The sequence below is a fragment of the Oncorhynchus tshawytscha genome, linkage group LG22 (genome assembly GCF_018296145.1).
Source record: "Oncorhynchus tshawytscha isolate Ot180627B linkage group LG22, Otsh_v2.0, whole genome shotgun sequence".
NCBI lineage: Eukaryota > Metazoa > Chordata > Actinopteri > Salmoniformes > Salmonidae > Oncorhynchus > Oncorhynchus tshawytscha.
Genome location: NC_056450.1, coordinates 14429546 through 14446087, shown reverse-complemented (window position 1 = coordinate 14446087; position 16542 = coordinate 14429546). Strand labels below are relative to the sequence as shown.

The 16542-nt window shown below is 40.2% G+C and overlaps 1 protein-coding gene across 1 annotated transcript; it reads left to right on the top strand.

The window, feature by feature from the left end:
* The first annotated feature begins 1630 nt into the window (after nt 1-1630).
* Nucleotides 1631-14844, top strand: ptpn1 (protein tyrosine phosphatase non-receptor type 1). Its single transcript, XM_024384259.2, has 9 exons — nt 1631-1877; nt 2827-2917; nt 4182-4282; nt 5446-5544; nt 7015-7152; nt 11414-11623; nt 11808-11969; nt 12272-12423; nt 12541-14844. The coding sequence occupies exons 1-9, from the start codon at nt 1821-1823 to the stop codon at nt 12848-12850; spliced, it is 1320 nt and encodes a 439-aa protein (XP_024240027.1). The 5' UTR covers nt 1631-1820; the 3' UTR covers nt 12851-14844.
* Nucleotides 14845-16542: the final 1698 nt, after the last annotated feature.

Sequence of the window (16542 nt, the reverse complement as noted above, 5' to 3'; positions counted from 1 at the left end):
GGAGTAGGTGGTGTGATGGTGCTTTTCTGGTGACACTGTCTGTGATTTTATTTAGAATTCTAGGCACACTTAACCAGCATGGCTACCACAGCATTCTGCAGTGATACGCCATCCCATCTGGTTTGCACTTAGTGGGACTATAATTTGTTTTTCAACAGGACAATGACCCAACACACCTCCAGGCTGTGTAAGGGCTATTTGACCAAGAAAGAGAGTGATGGAGTGCTGCATCAGATGACCTGGCCACCACAATCACCCGACCTCAACTCAATTGAGATGGTTTGGGATGAGTTGGACTGCAGAGTGAAGGAAAAGCAGGCAACAAGTGCTCAGCATATGTGGAAACTCCTTCAAGACTGATGGAAAAGCATTCCAGGTGAAGCTGGTTGAGAGAATGGCAAGAGTGTGCAAAGATGTCATCAAGGCAAAGGGTGGCTACTTTGAAGAATCTCAAATATAAAATATATTTGATTTGTTTACAACTTTTTTAGTTACTACATGATTCCACATTAGTTATTTCATCATTATGATGTCTTCACTATTATTCTACAACAGTAAAATAGTCAAATTAAAGAAAAACTCTTGAATGAGTAGGAATGTCCTTTTGACTGGTACTGTATGTGAATGTGATATTTCAGTGTTTTATATTTTATGAACTTGCAAACATTTCTAAAAACCTGTTTTGCTTTGTCATTATGGGGTATTGTGTGTAGCTTGATTAGGGGGGACATAACAAAATGTGGAAAAAGTCAAGGGGTCTGAACATTTTCCGAATGCACTGTATTATACAAGATTTTATTAGGATTTATTCAGAATAAGGACCAAATACTGTTGTTTTCCTTCACCTAAAACTGTTGTTTTCCATCACCTAAAGCTCAATAAGTTCATCTCAAAACAACGAATGACATTTACACATGTAATGATTTCTTAAGACAGAGATTTAACTTTTTAATCATTGTGTTATTTGTAACTCTATTGAAATGGCAGAACATCTTTTTTCACGTCAACTCACTAAAACCTTTTGGAATGCATTTCAATACTGAATTACATTATAATGATCTTATTATAACCACTTTAACTTATAATAATGTCAGATTTGGTTTGCTAATGGAGGACATACATGATTAATGTATGTACAATAATTTGATTATTATGCTAAATATAGTAGTTTCTTAAAAACTACCTATTTGTTTGTAATCTTTTTGAATGAGGTTAGGCTACATTGATCAAGATATCTTTCAAATTAGTTCAATCTAAACAAGCACTACGTCTTTATAATAACTTTTGTACTCTGATCCCTGATTAGACCACTTTGAGTCTTAGTTTTGTTTATTTAAGTAAACTAATATTTTCTATTATGAATTATGCATTTTCTAGTTGCTGGGTCTGTTTATTAGAACAAGTGTTTATTTCTTGTACGCAAAATGTTCCTATTTGTTTGTGAAAATTCCTGAAAAAATAAAACAAGTAAGATTAACCCATAGGTTTTTGGGGCCTCACCCCCGTTATTTGGACTGGACTGGTTGGCCTCGTTCCTGACAGTTCCGTAAAATACGTTACTCGATTGGCCAATATCAAGAAATGAAGGCGGGGATTAGAACCACCCAAGGACAGTCTTGATAAGGAGGAGCGTAACGGCGTGTTTCCGGTAAAACCAGGCCGAGAGAGAAAATAGTAACAGTAATCTATGTAGCTACTGAAAATAAAAAACAGTATAGAAAGAGTTGTCCACTTTGTTGGACAACGTCTGTCCAATTTGCCTAACCTTTACAAATAGATATCGATTGGTCGTCGGGAAAAGAGTCGGCTGTAGCAAGGCAATGGAAGCCGAGTTTCGGAAAATCGATGAACCCGGGAGTTGGAACGCCATTTACCAGGTAACGTTAGGTTCGTCTTGGCAAATCAAGGTGGCTTTGAAGTTTCATGTTCTGTGCCTAGTCGGCTAGATGGTAATATTATGGGTTTACAACGACTTTATTACACGTGTGTCGTGGTTATAAAGTATTATTTCAGATGTATTATGTACCAATTTTGATACCATAGCCAGCTAACTAGATTACCTTGTTCCGATTTTTTTTTAATGACCAATCTCCTCGGTGCTGTCCTAACAAGCCCCACTGTTTCGAATGATACAGTTGTAAAATCGAGTAGGCCATGTAGCGCAGGTTGTCACATTTGTAACGTTTACCTGCACGTGGTTGAAACCTTGTAGAAGATTAGTGTTGTTACATTGGCAGTCATTGACGGAGTCATCGATAGTTAAATGTAGACAGATTCCCCTACTTACTCCATGCCACAGTTCAGACAGACATCATGAATGTTACTACAAAAAGGGGCACACCACAATTTCAATCACATTTATCTAACTAACACATCTATTAACTATTAAAATACTCTGCATTACAGACATTGCCTAAGCGTGACTGTGTGGCCAAGATGTGTCATATTTGAGAATAATGTGGTGGATGACAATTATCTATTATAGTGTCAGCATAATTTGTGTAACTGCAGACAAAAATTTGGTTCGGGGAAATATCCTTTAGATGTCATACTAAGAGTAGATACCACAAGTATCCTGTTATTGTGTTGTAAAGAACAACCTTAGTTTTAAGAAAATGGTATTTGAACATCAAGAAACACAGAATCATCCAGACACACCATACATCTGCACAGTAGTACATGCTCATTAAGACCCAGCTAGAGTTTAAACTAGTTGTAATAAACAGAGCACCTTTTGGGGAGAAGTGCAACCAGAGGAACAACCATTTGCCTCCCAAAACAAAGATGTCTCCCAAGTTTGAATGTATTGTTGTTTTTTGCTCTCAGGAAATCCGTCAGCAATCAAGTGAGCTGCCCTGCAAACTTGCCAAATTACCTGAAAACAAAACTCGGAATCGCTACAGAGATGTCAGCCCATGTAAGTTTTGTACTCTTGACTCCATATAGAGGAATGAGGATTGAGCTGCTGAGATTCCTCGTTCTAGATACAAATAAAATAAAATTGTATTAGTCACATGCGCTGAATAAAACAGGACCTTACAGTGAAATGCTTACGTACGAGCCCCTAACCAACAAAGCAGTAAAAAAAAATAAGAATAAGAAATAAAAGTAATTAAAGGGCAGCAGTAAAATATATAGAGAGGTCCTGGATGGCAGGAAGCATGTCCCCAGTGATGTACTGGGCTGTACGCACTACCCTCTGTAGTGCCTTGCAGTCGGAGGATGAGCAGTTGCCATACCAGGCAGTGATGCAACCAGTCGGGATGCTCTTGATGGTGCAGCTGTAGATCCTTTTGAGGATCTGAGGACCCACACCAAATCTTTTTAGTCTCCCGTGGGGGAATAGGTTTTGTCGTGCCCTCTTCACGACTGTCTTGTTGTGCTTGGACCATGTTAGTTTGTTGGTGAAGTGGACACCAAGGAACTTGAATCTCTACAGAAGCATAACATAAGATAAAAACATGCCAATAACACAATAATAACAGGCTGACACATTTGATAAAAGTACAGTTTATAATAAAGTTGATGCATTATGCAGGACAGCTTTTGATACCTGCACAATTTTCTCTTCAAAATCAACACTGTTTTTGTATTTAGGTGCTATATACTGTGACTGAACCGTGTTAAGCTGTAGTCTTTGAAACATCTCATGTATGGCAACAGATGGATCTTTCAAGGTCAGATTCCTCAGAAGCAGTTCAACAGAACAAGCTTTTAAAGTATATATTTTTAATCTTCCTTCATGGTAACTCGACACAGCAAAGCTGTTGTGGTTTCCTCTTTTCACAAAGATGCAAAAACCAAACCTAAACCCTATGGGACAGACCAGTCACATGTCAACCAGGGTGTCCATATGTTCTTGTTTCCTGGTTTGAGGTAAAGTGAAACAACCATACACGACTTGATGTATTTTAAATCTTGGTTATTTACTTTAGTCCCATTCCAACTCTATCTTTTGATTTAGATTAGAAGAAAGAGATAGTATTTCCTGTTTAGTTGAATGGATTAGAACATGGGAGAAGAAATAAACACTGCTGTGTTTCAGTCACAGATAGACCTGTTGGATGTACTGTACAAATGTATCTTGAGAACTGAATCTCTAAACAGAAGTCCCTTAGGATATTACAAATTGCAAAGTCAAAAGGGTTTTCTTTTCATCAAAGTTCTTTCATTCTCTGCAGTTGACCACAGCCGAATCCGCCTGCAACTGGGTGCAAACGACTACATTAACGCCAGCCTAATTTCTGTAGACGAGGCACAGAGAAGCTACATTCTTACTCAGGTTTGTACTCTGGGCTAGAAGGTTGTGGGAATAAATTGTTGTCTTTATGTCAAGAGATCACAGCAATTTTACCTGGTTCAGAATGTCCAACTTCTAATTTATAAAGACAACAACAGCACAGTGACAACAAACATCCAAACATGACAATAAACAACATCTAGCAGACCCTTCAAAAGCAAGCCGGGCATCCTGTGTGACCTGGCGTGGGGGGGGGGGTACAGTTCATAAACATGTATACAATTGATATAGGGCGCATTTGTAAATTCACTCTGGATATCTATACACTCTCGTCTGAGTGTGCCAGAGCGCAGAATAACTGATGAATTTACGAACACTCAATACCCGTTGAATATGGCCGGTGTCAGTAAACATACTTACTTCAATTGTTGCCAGCAGCACAGTTACAGTCACCAACTCTATGGATAACATGAAAACAGCCTAACCAGCTCTGCTAGGCAATTAAAATGGTTATAGTGAGGTGTTCTCTCATTTATGTGTGATAGTAGCTAACAAGCTAGCTAACTTTAGGATCAACCCTCCTCCTCTGCCAGAGCGTCCAGTGTGCGCTCGAAACGTTCTGAATTTACCAACGGACAATCTGACAAAGCTCTGAATTTATGATCGCCCAGAGCGCACTCTGAGTGCTTTCTGGCACTCAGAGACAATTTATGAATGCACCCACAGTAGGCTATGCTCTCTGGTTTATATATTTTCTTATAATGTCCCAATGACCATCTAGTCCATTGTAATAGTCCTGGAGGTCTGATTCCGCTCATTCCATAGTCATGAAGTCCTTTAACCAAATGTCCATGCTGAAGCACTGAGGTTTACATACTTACATACATACCAGTTTATCAGTATTGTCCGTTTTGCTGATAAAGAATAAATGTTTTATCATATTATCATCACATGGGTTATTTTCTAAGATGTACACTCACTGAGGTTTAATTTTAGGATTGTGTAAGTGTGTCACTGTCTTGAGTGTCATGATATCTATATCAAAAGTGGGTAACACTTCATTTGAATCTTCACCGACATGCTCCTTCTACTGGTAGCCGGTCACATTTATTACTGATTGACTAAAAAGAACGGATGAGAGGTGCTTGCAGCATAACTTGGGGCTATTTCTAACAATACCTCCTCCCCCTCTTCTTATTCTAAAGGGACCCCTTCCAAACACATGTGGCCACTTCTGGGAGATGGTTTGGGAGCAGGGGACCATGGGAGTGGTGATGCTGAACCGTGTCATTGAGAAAGGATCTGTGAGTATATCAATTATTAGTAGTAGTATTTCATTCATATGATCTGCCTTGAATATTGAACTTCATTAACCGCTATGGGCTTCCAGTTAGAGAGCGCTACTCTGTTTAAGTAAGACAGAGGGGCAATGAAAAGTGGTTCACATAAGGGCCTTTCCTCTTCCTATCTCAAAATATCAATATTATACAGTACCAGTCAAAAGTTTGGACACACCCACTCATTCCAGGCTTTTCTTTATTTTTACTATTTTCTACATTTTAGAATACTAGTAAAGACATCAAAACTATGAAATAACACCTATGGAATCATGTTGTAACCAACAAAAATATATATATTTTATATTTGAGATTCTTCAAAGGAGCCACCCTTTGCCTTGATGACAGCTTTGCACACTCGTGGCATTCTGTCAACCAGCTTCATGAGGTAGTCACCTGGAATGCATTTCAATAATTTTGAAAGTTACTTCAAGTGCAGTCGCAAAAACCATCAAGCGATATGATGAAACTAGTTCTCATGAGGACCACCAGAGTTACCTCTGCTGCAGAGGATAAGTTCATTAGAGTTAACAGCCTCAGGAATTGCAGCCCTCAGACCAATCAACATCAACTGTTCAGAGGAGACTGCGTGAATCAGGCCTTCATGGTCCAATTGCTGCGAAGAAACCACTACTAAAGGACACCAATAAGATGGACATTTAGACCGGTGGAAATCTGTCCTTTGGTCTGATGAGTCCAAATTTGATATTTTTGGTTCCAACCGCCGTGTCTGTGAAACACAGAGTAGGTGAACGGATTATCTCTGCATGTTTGGAGGTGTGATGGTGTCGGGGTGCTTTGCTGGTGACACGGTCAATGATTTATTTCGAATTCAAGGCACACTTAACCAGCATGGCTACCACAGCATTCTGCAGCGATACGCCATCCCATCTGGTTTGTGGTTAGCAGGACTTTAATTTGTTGATCAACAGAACAATGACCCAATACACCTCCAGGCTGTGTAAGGGCTATTTGACAAAGAAGGAGAGAGATGGGGTGCTGCATCAGATGACCTGGCCTCCACAATCACCCCACCTCAACCTAATTGAGATGGTTTGGGATGAGTTGGACCGCAGAGTGAAGGAAAAGCAGGCAACAAGTGCTCAGCATATGTGGGAACTCTTTCAAGACTGACGGAAATGTATTCTAGGTGAAGCTGGTTGAGAGAATGCCAAGAGTGTGTAAAGCTGTCACCAAGGCAAAGGGTGGCTACTTTGAAGAATCTCAAATATATTTAGATGTAACACTTTTTTTAGTTACTACATGATTCCATATGTGTTAATTCATAGTTTTGACATCTTCACTATTATTCTACAATGTGGAAAATAGGAAAAAATAAAGAAAACCCCTTGAATGAGTAGTTGTCTAAACTTTTGACTGATACTGTACATATTCAATGTAAATATCCCTATCAGATGTATGCACTTCTGTTTTCAGGTGAAGTGTGCACAGTACTGGCCACCTAGAGCGGAGAGGGAGGCGATCTTTGAAGACACAAATTTCAAGCTTACACTTGTTTCAGAAGACATTAAGTCTTACTACACTGTCCGTCAGCTGGAGCTGGAAAATCTGTCGGTAAGATTCCTCTTCCTCGTTGTGCCCTCTTCTGTTCTCCTCAGATTTATCCACCCATAGAACCAGTGGATCCCAACACAGCATCCTATTATCATTTTTAATTAAATACTTTTACATAAAAACAAACATTGAACAAATGGTTACACTTCGTGTTACAGTGCTATTTTCACTGATCTACGGTGCATTTGTTCTTTTTTTGGCTGTATACTTCAAACATTTGTATTTGAAACCAAACAATGACTATGAGGTTAAAGTGCACACTCTCAGCTTTAATGTGAGGGTATTTTCATCCATATCTGGTTAACCGTTTAGAAATTACAGCACTTTTTGTGCATGCCCCCCCATTTTAGGCGAGCAAAAGTATTAGAACAAATTCACTTACAGTACCATTCAAAAGTTTGGACACACCTACAGTACTCATTCCAGGGTTTTTCTTTATTTTTACTATATTCTACATTGTAGAATAATAGTGAAGACATCAGAACTATGAAATAACACATATGGAATCATGTAGTAACCAAAAAAGTGTTAAACAAATCAAATTTTAAAAATGCATTCTTCAAAGTAGCCACCATTTGCCTTGACGACAGCTTTGCACACTCTTGGCATTCTCTCAACCAGCTGCTTAACCTCTCTAGGGAACGTGGGACGGTAGCGTCCCACCTGACCAACATCCAGTGAAATTGCAGAGCGTCAAATTCAAAAACAGAAATACTGATTATAAAAATTCAGAAAACATACAAGTGTTATACATAGGTTTAAAGATGAACTTCTTGTGAATCTAACCACGGTGTCAGATTTCAAAAAGGCTTTACGGCGAAAGCATACCATGCGATTATTTGAGAACATCGCTCAGCAGACAAATCATTACAAACAGTAACCAACCAAGTAGAAGAGTTACACAAGTCAGAAATATAGATCAAATGAATCACTTACCTTTGATGATCTTCATATGGTTGCACTCAGAAGACATACATTTACTCAATAAATGTTTGTTTTGTTCGATAAAGTCTCAAAACCTCTGTTTTGTTCGCACGTTTTCTTCAGTAATCCACAGGCTCAAACAGTGACAACAGGCAGACAAAAAAATCCAAATTGTATCCGTAAAGTTCATAGAAACATGTCAAACGATGTTTATATTCAATCCTCAGGTTGTTTTTAGGCTAAATAATTGATCATATTTCAACCGGACAATAACAGCCTCAATATAAAAAGTTAACAAGAAAGGCGCACTCTCGGGATTGCGCATGAAAAAGCTCTGTGACACTTCAGGCTCCAGTCATTCAGACTGGTCTTACTCCCTCATTTTTCAGAATACAAGCCTGAAACCATTTCTAAAGACTGTTGACATCTAGGATCTGCAATTTGAGTCCTAAGTCAATGGATACTGTAATGGCATTGAATAGAAAACTACAAAAATATAAAAACCCTACTTCCTGGATGGATTTTTCTCAGGTTTTCGCCAGCCAAATCAGTTCTGTTATACTCACACAGACATTATTGTAACAGTTTTGGAAACGTTAGTGTTTTCTATCCAAATCTACCAATTATATGCAGATCCTAGCTTCTGGGCCTGAGTAGCAGGCAGTTTACTTTGGGCACGCTTTTCATCCGGAGGTGAAAATAGTGCCCCCTACCCTAGAGAAGTTAAGGTAGTCACCTGGAATACATTTAAATTAACAGTTGTGCCTTGTTCAAAGTTCATTTGTGCAATTTCTTTCCTTCTTAATGTGTTTGAGCCATTAAGTTGTGTTTTGACAAGTTAGGGGTGGTATACTGAAGAAAGCCCTATTTGGTAAAAGACCAAGTCCATATTATGGCAAGAACAGCTCAAATAAGCAAACAGAAACGACAGTCCATCATTACTTTAAGACATGAAGGTCAGTCAATCTGGAAAACTTCAAGAAATTTGAACGTTTCTTCAAGTGCAGTCGCAAAAACCAAGCCCTATGATGAACCTGCCTCTCATGAGGACCGCCACAGGAAAGGAAGACTCAGAGTTACCTCTGCTGCAGAGAATAAATTGATTAGAAGTAACTGCACCTCAGATTGCAGCCCAAATAAATGCTTCAGAGTTCAAGTTACACACATCTCAACATCAACCTTTCAGAGGAGACTGTGTGAATCAGGCCTTCATGGTCGAATTGCTGCAAAGAAACCACTACTGAAGGACACCAATAATAAGAAGAGACTTGCTTGGGCCAAGAATCACAATCAATGGATATTAGACCGGTGTCCTTCGGTCTGACGAGTCCAAATTGCAACCTTCGTGTCTTTGTGAGACGCAGAGTAGGTGAACGGATGATCTCCGCATGTGTAGTTCCCACAGTGAAGCATGGAGGAGGAGGTTTGATGGTGTGGGGGTGCTTTACTGGTGATACTGTCTGTGATATATTTAGAATTCAAGGCACACTTAACCAGCATGGCTACCACAGCATTCTGCAGTGAAATGCCATCCCATCTGGTTTGCGCTTAGTGGGACTATCATTTTTTTCCAACAGGACAATGACCCAAAACACACCTCCAAGCTGTGTAAGGGCTATTTGACAAAGAAGGAGAGTGATGAAGGGCTGCATCAGTCGCCATCAATCACCTGACCTCAACCCAATTGAGGTGATTTGGGAAAAGTAGCCAACAAGTGCTCAGCATATATGGGAACTCCTTCAAGACTGTTGGAAAAGCCTTCCTCATGAAGCTGGTTGAGAGAATGTCAAGAGTCTGCACAGCTGTCATCAAGGCAAAGGGTTGGTACTTTGAAAAATCTAAAATATATTTTGATTTGTTGAACACTATTTTTGGTTACTCCATGATTCCATATGTGTTATTTCCTAGTGTTGATGTCTTCGCTATTATTCTTCAATGTAGATAATTGTAAACAAAAAAATAAAGAAAGAAAACCCTTGAATTAATAGGTGTGTCCCAACTTTTGACTGGTACTGTATATGTGTGTTGAAGTAGTAAAAAGTTAAGTATTTGTTCCCATATTCATAGCACGCAATGACATCATGCTTGTGACAAATTTGTTGGATGCATTTGCTGTTTGTTTTGGTTGTGTTTCAGATGATTTTGTTCCCAACATAAATTAATGGTAAATAACGTACTGTGTCATTTGAGTCACTTTCATTGTAAAAAGGAATAGAATATGTTTCTAAACACTATCATGATGACGGATAATCCTGAATAAATGAGAAAGTTACAGATGCAGAAATATCCTACCCCCAAAAACGTACCCTGTTATTGTAATGGTGAGAGGTTAGCATGTCTTGGGGGTGTGGTGTTTGTGTATATACACTCAGTGGACATTATTAGGTACACCCATCCCCTTAGCTACACCCATCTCCCAAGGCACCTAATGTGTGCCAGGAAAACATTCCCCACACCATTACACCACCGCCACCAGCCTGTACCGTTGACACAGGTACGGTGGGGTCATGGACTCATGCTGCTTATGCCAAATACTGACCCTGTCATCAGCATGACACAACTGGAACTGGGATTCATCGGACCAGCCCCCCCCAATTGTCCAGTGTTGGTGATTGCGTTCTCACTGGAGACACTTCTTGTTTTTAGCTGATAGGAGTTGAACCCTGTGTGTTAGTCTGCTGCAATAGCCCATCTGTGACAAGAATCGATGTGTTGTACGTTCCGAGATGCTGTTCTACACACTATTGTTGTACTGCATCGTTATTTGCCTGTTTTGTGGCCTGCCTGTTAGCTTGCACGATTCTTGCCATTTCTCTTTCGATATCTCATCAACAAGCTGTTTTCGCCCACAGGACTGACGCTGACTGGCTGTTTTTTTGTTTGTCGCGCCATTCTCTGTAAACCCTACATACTCGTGCGTGAAAAGCCCTGGAAGCCGGACATTTCTGCGATACTGGGACCTGACGATCATACTATGCTCAAAGTCGCTTAGGTCACTCGTTTTGCTCATTCTGACGTTCAAATGAACAATAACTGAATGCCTCGACGCCGATGCCTCCTGCTTTATATAGGCTCACGGCCACGTGGACCATTTTTGTGAATGGGGGTGGTGTACCTAATAAAGTGTTTATAGAAGCAGCTTTGGTGGGTTTATGACATCCGTATGCAAGCAACGGGTTTATGACTTCCTTCTACAAGCAACTCCAGACTATCACGTTCCAAAGTAATTTATAACATTACATTTAAAAAAAAAATTACTTGTTATGATAGGGCAATACAGCAATCGATATCTCTGTTCTATTTTATGCTTATTCTGTTTTATTTGTCTTTCTTACAGACTCTGGAAACTAGAGAGATCCTACATTTTCACTACACCACCTGGCCTGACTTTGGGGTGCCCGAATCTCCAGCCTCCTTCCTCAACTTCCTGTTTAAGGTGCGGGAGTCTGGGTGCCTCAACTCTGACCAGGGGCCTGTGGTGGTGCACTGCAGCGCAGGCATCGGCCGCTCTGGAACCTTCTGTCTCGTCGACACCTGCCTCTTACTGGTCAGTACTGGACTGGGAATTCCATTAAAAATGTCAAACTTTATTCCTCCTACAAGGGGAAATTGTGCAAATGTGGTATTGAGAATGAGTTGTGCATTCTCTGGCTTTATGAAGAGTCATAACTTCATGCCAGGTTATTATTTATTGTTTTGTAACTAACTTTCTGTGACATTTCTGATTGCAGATGTCCATGCGCAAAGACCCATCAACTGTGCGTATTCGTGACGTGCTGCTGGAGATGCGACGCTATCGGATGGGCCTGATTCAGACCGCTGACCAACTCAGATTTTCCTACCTCGCTGTTATTGAAGGTGCCAAGTGCATCATGGGAGACACATCGTTGCAGGTAAATTAAATTTCTCTTTTAGTTGCTGCCACGAACCAAAGTGTTATGGTAGATCATGCAAGCACATCCAAATATGGTCTCCTCGTTGGCCATAGAATGCTGTTATACTTGTCCTCTAATGAAAAATTGAAGAAGGCTAATTAGGTCGTGTTTATTTGAATAGTTTGGATTTGGGCAGCCCTAACTAGATGTAGAGGTCTCCGCTCATAATGTACTGTAAAAGGTCATAGCTATTCTCTTCTCTGTAAAGCCTTTGAATGTTTAAATAATACTCACATCAATGCTTAAATGTTTACATTAAGGAGTCGTGGAAAGAGCTCTCCAACGAAGAGGACGTTCCTCCAGAGTTCACCCCACCCCACTCCCGACCCCAAGGTCCAATCAACGGCACGGTTGAACCTTCCTTCTTTCCTGAAGAGATTGTTGTTGCGCAGAATAATTTCCACACTCGCAGGTAAATAAGATCAGCTCAATTAGTCATTTCTAGCAATCTAGACTTCATATATGCAATATTTAATATCCCCTATCTCTCTGTTGTTGCCCCCCCCTGAATATCTCTCTCCTATGCTAGTGCCCCACCAGAAACTGAACTGCGATGGAGGGGCGGTGGTGATGGTGCTACCTCCCAGTCTCCCACTGTCCCCGCTGATCAACCTGGCTGCCAGGTGGGAAGCAAAGAACCAGATCCCAAAGCTCTGATGGAACCACACCGGCTGCATGAGACTGAAACACAACAGGGGCTGAACCAGGACCAGGCAACAGCAGCAGGAGACGACAGCCTTGAGGCTCAGGGTGCCTGGACCCCCCTGCTGGCCAACATGTGCCTCTGCACTGCCCTGGCCCTGGGTGCTTACGTCTGTTACCGGGCCTGTTTCCACTGATCTCCTCTACCCTCCTCCCTCTCTTGCTCCTCCCTTTCTCTTGTCTGTTTTTTTGCAGGGTGAACTGGGCGAGTGGATTGTTTGGATTTCAGCAAATTGATTGATTCAGACTCGCTCACTTGTTTTCTTAACAGAGCGTGAGTGTGGGAGGAAGGACTGCCCCTTTTCCCTTGTCAACCACCGTAGCTCCCATATGAACTGTCAGTTTGGACTCTCAGGACCTCAATTTTCAGGTGTCGCATCCCAAATACAGGTGTTGTTTTAAAATCAAATGAGTGAACAACAATTTTTCATCATAGTCGTCAGTAAAGGAAGATGTGTGTGTTTGTTCCTGTGTTCTATGAGCTGAATGGTTTACTAGTTGACCCTACCTACACACATGCACCCTCTATTCAGTTACCAAATGGCACACTCATAAGTGTTCTTCCATTTCAGCCTTTGCAAATAATGTCCATTAGCTATTCACCTTTCTCTACCAAATAGTTATTTCAATCCAGCTCTTCAAATAAAAAATTGGTCAAGAGGAGTTACTCAGTGCTTGATTTGTGGCAACCCTGCAGTGCCAACATAATGATTTGCTGCGGAGACGTTAGTAAAAAGAAAACAGACACATTTTTCTCCTTGAGATGATTGGGCAGTATTATTCCCAGGAGTAAACTGAGACTAGGGGGTGGCCACTGTCTGAGAGAGATACTGCCCTCCCTGCCTTCCACTGGTTGAGTGGTGCATACAGTGGGTAATTTACAGGCCATAGGAGAGCTCCCTACCACTGCCCTGTTTAAGGGCCTTTTGGCTAGAGCTGAGTGAGTGAGAGGGCAAGCGAGCGAGTGTTTAGAGAGTTAACAGCTTTCTACTGATGCTTGATTTCTATCTGCTGTCTTAGTGGAAAACATCACAAGTTAATAATACAAGTCAGATTTGAAATGTATTCAAGATTGATTCCTGGCCCTTTTCTCTCCCACCGCGTATTTGTTCCTAACTTGACATTTAAGCAGGAGTGTCTTGTTGATAATGTGCTTTGAATGGAAATGCCGCACGCATGTATTGAGCTGTTCTGGCTGGCCTAGTTTGAGACGCTGTATTCACATTTAGCCTGTTTCAAAAAGTGGTTCCAGCTAACGCTGATGTACAAATTCCAAAATGAGTCTCCAATGATTTCGCAACAATTTGTTATTGTTGTCAAACCTATTAAATATATCATTCAGGGATAGTAACTTCTTGCTGTCACCACATTGGATGAATAATGCAGAAGCTTTTCATGCTAAAGAAACAAAGTGAATGTGTAAGGATGAGGGGAATGCATCAGGTGAGCGTTGCATAGTAATTAAAGAGCAGGTATCTGAACACAGGAGGCTGCATTAACGCACAAAAATGCCAGCTCAGCCTACTATATGGAGACACAGACAGCAGCTAACCCTACGCTCCCTTCGCTAGCAATACAAATACTTTATATTGACCTTTATTTTCCCCATCCTCTGACAGCTAAACCCATCCTGCCTGTATGGACAGGGAGCCTGGGGTCTCAAACCAACCAACAAACACCAGCACATGGAATAAAACACTGTAGTGGTGATCAGTTATATTATGTTATGGCATGGGGCTGTGCTGTTAAGTTTGTTCTTATTACTTTTTTCCCACATAAACATCCTGCAGTTTTGAATAAACAGGTTTTTAATGAGATTAGTTCAACTGCTAGTTTAATTTACTTTAGTGACTCAAAAAGAACTACTTACTTCCTGAGTCCAACAGCTGTACTTTTTCTCTAGAATGTATGAAAGCCTACCCAAGGACACACCTTCTTGATACTTTTTTCAGATCAGGTTTCATTGTGCTGGCTTTTTTTTTTTTTTTACATCCATCATTGTATTCCTTTTTTAATAAAAAAAAATGTATTGCTGATTTGTTCTAGTTTTTGGATCTGAGTCAATTGTAAGATTTTATTTTATCAGACTGAATTCTGAACAAAGGCTGTGGTAATAAAATCAGTCTCTGTACTTTTCTTGTAATCTAATTTTTGTTGTATGAGATTGAATTATGATCATATTGACATCACCAATTTGAAAAGGGCATTAGAAGAGAAAGTCTCACCTAAGAATGGTCATTGAAGCTAGGCTTAGCCTTGCCCGCCATACTAAGGGAGCATATTGATCAGACATCTATTTGAGCTACTGCTTCTCCGTGAAGACCACAACGTACCAATAATCGTGATAGGTGATATAGGCCTTTCTGTTCCTCAGACATTAAGCAGCTAAATCAGTAGACTATAAAGACGTGTCCAGCATAAAGCGGTATCACAGATAGAACAATGAGACCGATATTTCAGCGGATGTATAAATGTAAAGTATCGGCTTGGCGTTTCCACTCACTACCAAATAATGGCCGGCAGTGGGAGATGATGGAACGAGATGGATGTTGGCAGAGATTCTGCTAATTATCTAATCGATTAAACATTTGATCTCAATACAGTTTTGTGTTCCCAAAACTAGAATTTGTTAAGAACAGAGTGGACTACGTTTTGTAGACTTTACCTTTTAAATCTACAAAACGATTCGAGTTATTGCACACGCGCACTTCACAGAATAGGAGTTCCTTAACGCGACAATAGGATCTCGCTAGCTCGTTCTTGGCTCTACCCACCTCGTTGCTTGTTCTGCCCACTATGACTGATTTGATCTCTTTTGAAACGATAGACAGTGGTCTATCTTGGTTTAATAATAAAACTATTTTGCAGAATGACACTTGTGGACTAATTCTGATTTCAAATCTGACCATTGATAGATAACGCTGACCTGGCAAAAAATACCGACATTTAATAATGTCTTATTATCTCTGTGTTATTTACTGTGACAAACTTTGTAGGCTGTGCAAGACCAGGGTTTTGAAGTTGCCACAAGGGGGCTCTTTAGTACACGCAAACAGCCCAAGTTTCAACATAAACAGACAAGTCAAGTTTCCTTGTGTCATCATACAAACGTATGACTCACATACCTGGGCACATTGTGTACAGTGTAGCCCACACGTTTCCTGTTTTCCATAACTGTATTCATCAATAATAATCGTACTTGTATGTATAAATACATGTCAAAATAAATACAAATAGTTTCCTGATCTTTTTTATATCTCTCAGATATAGGACAGACACTTCAGAACATACTTCGTTTTTTAAAATACTTTCTGTTGTTATTGCTTGAGTTTCTCTTGGCTAATAGCAGCCATGCCAAATTCAACGTTTCATCAAATCACATTTAAAAAATAAATGATATACCTTAAGGCAGGGTTCCCCAACTGGCATGAGGTTGGTTTCATTTGGCACCCCAAGTTATTTTTTATTTTTTATTCTTCTGATTTTGGACATAAAAGACTATAATAACACCAGGAAATCATCTCCAAGTGATTTTAATTTAAGAAATCTGTTCCTGTGTTTCCCCACACATAATAGAGAGACAAGTGATCGTATACAAATGTAAGCAAGGCTGGAAATGATTATGTTTTAATCAAACATTATGTTTGGGCTTCTTGCGGTCAATTTGCAGTCTACAAATTATCAACAAAATGTCGTCCCACGGCTGCATCTAGTTGACAGGGCTTAGACAGAACTTAGATTCTAGAAGGTTAACCATCATTTCAGTCCTTGGTTAGTACCATTATATTACGGAGGCAAAGGAGACAGGAGCAAAACTGCCTCTTAAGTG